The 5,928-nt window shown below is 33.5% G+C and overlaps 1 protein-coding gene across 1 annotated transcript; it reads left to right on the forward strand.

Moving 5' to 3' along the window:
- The first annotated feature begins 858 nt into the window (after window positions 1-858).
- On the forward strand, window positions 859-1,556 carry LOC111910839 (VQ motif-containing protein 11). The gene has a single exon (XM_023906654.3). It carries the CDS (start codon window positions 925-927, stop codon window positions 1,408-1,410), a length of 486 nt encoding a protein of 161 aa, XP_023762422.1. The 5' UTR covers window positions 859-924; the 3' UTR covers window positions 1,411-1,556.
- The last annotated feature ends 4,372 nt before the right edge of the window (window positions 1,557-5,928 follow it).

Below are 5,928 nucleotides of genomic sequence, written 5' to 3' on the forward strand. Positions count from 1 at the left end.
TTGTTATTGTTAATACCAGTTGTGACTAGCTACTAGTAAACAATTGAACTTTTCTTTTAAATGATAAGCATCAAGACCCATTTAAGGACGACAACCAAGAAGAAACCCACTAGAACAAGTTGCTAGAGAAATAACAAAACAAAAGAAAACTTTTTGAGACGTTTCTTGTCGCCAACTATATCAAAGTCATTTTCGACAACATTGGTTATTAGTAGTTTTCTCTAAAACTTACCATACATACGTGCTCTTTTCCCACCAAAGACTTTTAGATATGGTACATTGGTACCTTAACAATGTAAGTTTTTATAATCCGTTTTCTAAGCTCACAACAGCCGGTCCCATTAGATTTTAACTTGTTAGTATTTACATTAGTAATCCATCCTGCTAGAAAAATCCCAACATTCGATCCCTAATGCCATGACAAACAACCCACAAACTCAAATTCCATATTTAAGTCCCCCTAAGTGTTCATTACATTTTTTTGATTTAATGCTAGAAATAATTGGTTCGTTCATGATAAACAAAATTGTCCTTGTCGAAAAATATATATATATATATATATATATATATATATATATATATATATATATATATATATATATATATATATATATATATATATATATATATATATATATATATATATATATATGAAGATCATTAAATAATAGTACAATTTGTCTTTTAATCTTGTGTTATACACAGTGTTGTCTAATTTCCGTTCTTAAATAGCATAGAGAACATTTTGGTATTAACTGGAGGACATTGTAATCGCAATAAATTGTTGGTATTTGAATTTTCCCTCTCCTTCGTGCCACCTGACACTTTACACTACTCGATGCCCCTCCCATGGTGTAATTCAAGTAGGCCCACCTCGTCATATATAAATTCAACACCGCCATTGCAACTTCTTCAATCTCTCTCATGGCTTCTGATTCCAACTCCGCCCCCGCCACAACCTTCGTCCAAGCTGACCCTTCCAACTTTCGCGCCGTCGTTCAACGACTCACCGGCGCCACCCCACAAGAACCTTTCTTCCCTCCGCGACCTATCGGCGAAGTCCCCCCTCGGAGATCCGGATTCAAGCTCCATGAACGAAGACAAAACACTGGAAAACTCGAGATCACTCTCAACGACGGTTTCCGACCTTTTGGTATCATGTCCCCGTCGTCAAGACAAAGGAGCCTCACCGTCGGCGAGATGATGATGTCGTCACCGGTTTCGACGTTGGACGTGTACGGAAGAGGGAGCCCACGAACACCAGTGGAGGAAGAAGAAAGAGCCATTGCAGAGAAAGGGTTTTACTTGCACCCGAGCCCGCTTAGTACGCCGAGAGGATCCGAACCCGAATTGTTGGCGTTGTTTCCTCTTTGTTCACCTAAAGATAATCCGTCGTCGTCGTCTTTCTAACCCGAATATAGGGCTTGTGATGTACCAGATGATTATAAATTAATTAATTAGTTTAAATAGGGTTAGTTAGTATCTTTTAAATTTAGCTTAATGTACTCCTCCGAATTAACGAGATTATTATTTATAAGCAACGGCCTTTAGTTTCAGTGGATCTTTAATAACTACTAGACACACCAAATTAAACGTTTGACTTAATTTTTTTTTTTTTTTTTTTTTTTTTTTTTTTTGTCTTTTAAATTCTGCATGCTAAATGAAAATAATTTTACCACTTTATAATCCAAAGTTCTAAATAACGTAAGACGTAACTTGGCGTCAATGTTAAGCCTTAAGTTTTTTCGAGTTTTGGTGAGCCACGTCGTTTGTAAGGCGTGACTTAAGGCGACAATTTTGTATATAATTAATATTTTTATATGTATTTTCAACTATTATTCTATTATATACATATATGAGTTAAGACGGTTTTTTAGTAAAGCTTGGTGGCAGACACAAGCCTTAGAGCCATGACAAGCTTTTTAGATACTTGTTTATATCATATGTTATTTTGGTAAATTTAAATTAAATTATATCAATGTGTTATTTTATGTTTTTTTTTTCATTTTATTAAATTTATATAATATTTAAATGTAATAAATGCATATTTAATTCATTAACATATTTTTCCAATGTTTTTTTTTCTTTATTTATCTGTTTTTTGGTTTGCTTGTCAATTGTTTTATTATTTGTTAATCTAGTTTGTAAGTCAATCAATGCTCCCATATTAAGAATGTGTCAATTACTTGTTTCATATATTTTCAGTATACTATAAATATTGTTCAATCATTGTTACCTTTATTGCTAATGAACGTGTAGATATATTATTCACATTAGATAATTTACGATAAAAACAAAAAAACTCTACCTACATCTATGGAATAGACCAACCACAATAATTTACAATAAAAACAAAAAAGTTTATCTACATCAATGAAATAGACCAACCATGTTCGTTTGTATTTTTCTCCATTTGGTATTTTTTACATATAAAGAGATGTACTGAAGCTTCTCAAATGTTGATCTTTTGGAAAGTTAAAATTATAAATCTTAATAGGACATTTTTCTACAATTAAATATCTTAAATTAGTATTAGTTAAAATTATAAATCTTAATAGATGGCAGCTTCTTGAAGGGGTAGGTTAAGAGGGAGATTTTAACTGCTATTGGGAAGGATGCAGACAACCATGTCTACCCAATAGCATGGGTAGTTGTGAATGTTGAGAATAAGGACAACTGGACCTAGTTCATTGAGAATTTGGTTGCTGATTTGGATCTTGGTGCTAGCAATGGACTGGTTGTTATCTCAGACCAACATAAGGTACCCCAACATACACTAGTATACCATATATATTTGTATGTTACATTCATTAATATTTACATGTGTTGTGTTTGTTTGTTAATTATAAGGACTTCTACAGGCTGTGGTAGACCTACTCCCCCATGTTGAGCACAGACAACGTGCTAGACACATCTTTGAAAACTTTAGGAAGAAATACACAAGATTAGAGCTAAAGAATTTGTTCTAGGAAGCTGCTATGAGTATAGTGGAAGGGGACTTTCTTGCTACAATGGATAAGATAAAGAAGATAACAGAAATAGGATACAACTATCTTATGGCAAGGAAACCTTAAACTTGGTGCAGAGCATTCTTTTCTTATGGGTATGCTTGTGAACATTTGTGACAGGGTCACCTTTGATGGATCCAATTTCAATGATTGGATTTGCAATGTTCGTATGGTGCTGCGAACGAGGAGAAATAATACATCCTCGATGAAAAGCTCAAAGAGATAGTTGAAACCAAAGCTTCTACTGAAGAAATAACTGAGTATAGGGTGTTGGATTTAGTGTATAAGCCCATAACTATAATTGGTATGTACTTGACTTGAGAGTAGCATGGTCCATTTGGGTTGCATGGCACCGGAACAATTTGTAAGGATGGACTTTTGAGAAGAGGATATTCATGATTTATTAATATATTATAAGTTCTAATATTAATATGAAATCATAATATTATTTAATTAGTATTGATCAAGAATTAATTTGGTAATTTTGTGATAAAAAAAGACTAATTAAATATAGGAGGTTGTTTTGGTAAATTATGCATTCTTATAGTGTGGGCCAATGATCCATGATTCCTAATGTTGGGCTAAACCCATATGACAACCCATGGATGATCCATGGAGGTTTAAACCCATGGAGCATGAGGAATGTGGAAGATTATGTACATTACAGTTTACATGGTGTAACCCTAGTTTTTCCACACTATATAAGAAACCCATGAGCTCCTAAAATTGGCACCTTAGTGTTCTTAAAAGAGCCATAGCTAATTTTTTAGTACAGTTATTCTCTCTCAAGTCCTCCATTGTTGGTGGTGTTGTGTGAAGCATTTGAGGCATCATATTTGGGGTGCTAGGCTCTTAAAGGTCCAAGGAATCAAGCTACAAGAAAAGGTGTGTGTTCTAACTAGTTTTTGTTATACTAGTACCGATGTTTGTATGCTAGTTAGGGAAATGCTTTGGAATATCATTTTACATGTATAATTAGAGAATACATAGATCAAAAGCATTTAGGGTTGTATGTGCACCTTAAGGTTGTTAGGATGCTCAAAACCCTTCAGTGATATCAGAGCCTAGGATTGTTTTCTATTATACTTGATGTTAAATTGATTCTCAATGTGTAAAAAAAATCGAATTTCTTCCTTCTGCCAAGTGAACTTGTCAAGTCCACTAGGTGACTCGCCGAGTCCCTTTGCTAAATGAACAACTCGATGAGTCTAGTTCATGTATTCGCCGAGTTGGTGCTCCAGTGGGCAAATTTTCGATTTTTGGCCTGAAATTGGATTAGGATCATTACCCCAAACTGTTTTTTAACCATGAAACATGTTTTTCCATAAGGTAATGATCATGCTTGTCTAATTAAAAGATAATTGTCAAAGTTTCAAGATATATATTAGTTTATATGATTTCTTGAAAATTGTTGATGTGAATTATCTTTTCTTATGAGTTTGTCTAGATCATAGATATTATTTGACACTTCTTGTTAGTCTAATTCTTGCTCTAAATGCCTTTTAATGGATTCCATAACTTGTCCTCAAGTTATGGAATTCCAAAAGTCTTTTTCATAAAAGTCATTAAAACTCATAAGTTAAGAAAATGAAAAGTTTTGAATAGTGTCAAAATTTGTAATCAAGTTTTAGAATTTGTAAAGTCACACTTAAGATACTTTAATTCCAAACCCTACAATTTTAAAACTTTAAAATTCAACACCTATACTTTATAGTATTATATGTTTACTAATATATATATATATATATATATATATATATATATATATATATATATATATATATATATATATATATATATATATATATATATATATATATATAAAAGATCAAGTCAGTCTTACCGTAAGTAGACCTCATTCACAAAGCCAGTCTATAAGGGGGTATAAGGTTACTGCCAATAAAATGGCAGTTTAATGGGTGTCCACTCTCACCCACCGCTTCCTTAACTGGTGGAGGGTCGTTAGCCGAACAAGTAGGATAGGAATATAATTCTCATTAAAAGTATAATGATAAGAATAAAGTAACTAAATGTTTTATTAAATTCCCAATCTTAGTTACTTTAGGAAAATGTGAAATTGATTCTAATCCATGAAAATTGCACTTTGCACCTTGTTGAGTCGTTAATGGAACATGTGTGGTTAACCGGCACATTAACTTGGACTACTAAGAGTGGAAAAGGGTGGCTCGATGTTTATCATAAGATCAATGGAGCGTGTGTGGTTAACTGACACATTGATTGGGTGATAAATAACATCGGGAGTACCAAGCACATTTTGCATGGTTATTCACACCTTGTTTGTGATCCTCAATATCTCAGTCACAAACCTGAAGGGCATAATCGAGATTTAAACATGCCATTGAATTGTTCAATGAATCTCAAAGGATCTAGGAGTTTCAATCCAATTAAAACTCAATAATTAATTTCGTTTTTCATGGTGGAAATTGGTAAATCGTCATTTACCTACCTTCAAATATTTTGCAAGTTGGATTACGTCATCACTCTTCCAATTTGTAAAATATTGTGTTGGGTCCTAGCCTTAATATTTCATTTTGGGTGTTATATTAAGGACTCATTATATAATCTAAACTTTGTCTTTCCTTTTTTTTCAGATGTCTTCCAACACTGCTTCTAGCTCAAACCCTACTGACTCCTTCTCTCTCATGAACTTGTGTAGGAGAGTCGTATTTGATGGGTCCAACATCAATGACTAGATTAGGAACATCAGGATGGTTACTCGCTATGAAGACAAGGAATATGTACTAGACAAGGAGCTTAAGGAAATCGATGAGTCTTTTGCTGCTCCTGAGGATATTGTTATCCTAGACAAGGAGCTTAAAAATGTTGCTTCTACTCCTACTACAACTGCCCCTGTTCTGGCAATTGGATAAGGGAAAGGGAATAAAAGGAATGCTCCCTC

This window comes from Lactuca sativa, chromosome 1 (genome assembly GCF_002870075.4).
Source record: "Lactuca sativa cultivar Salinas chromosome 1, Lsat_Salinas_v11, whole genome shotgun sequence".
NCBI classification, from domain to species: Eukaryota; Viridiplantae; Streptophyta; class Magnoliopsida; order Asterales; family Asteraceae; genus Lactuca; species Lactuca sativa.

Bases quoted from the DNA above. Each gene is read 5' to 3' on its own strand.
- LOC111910839 (XM_023906654.3), top strand. From the start codon at position 925: ATGGCTTCTGATTCCAACTCCGCCCCCGCCACAACCTTCGTCCAAGCT.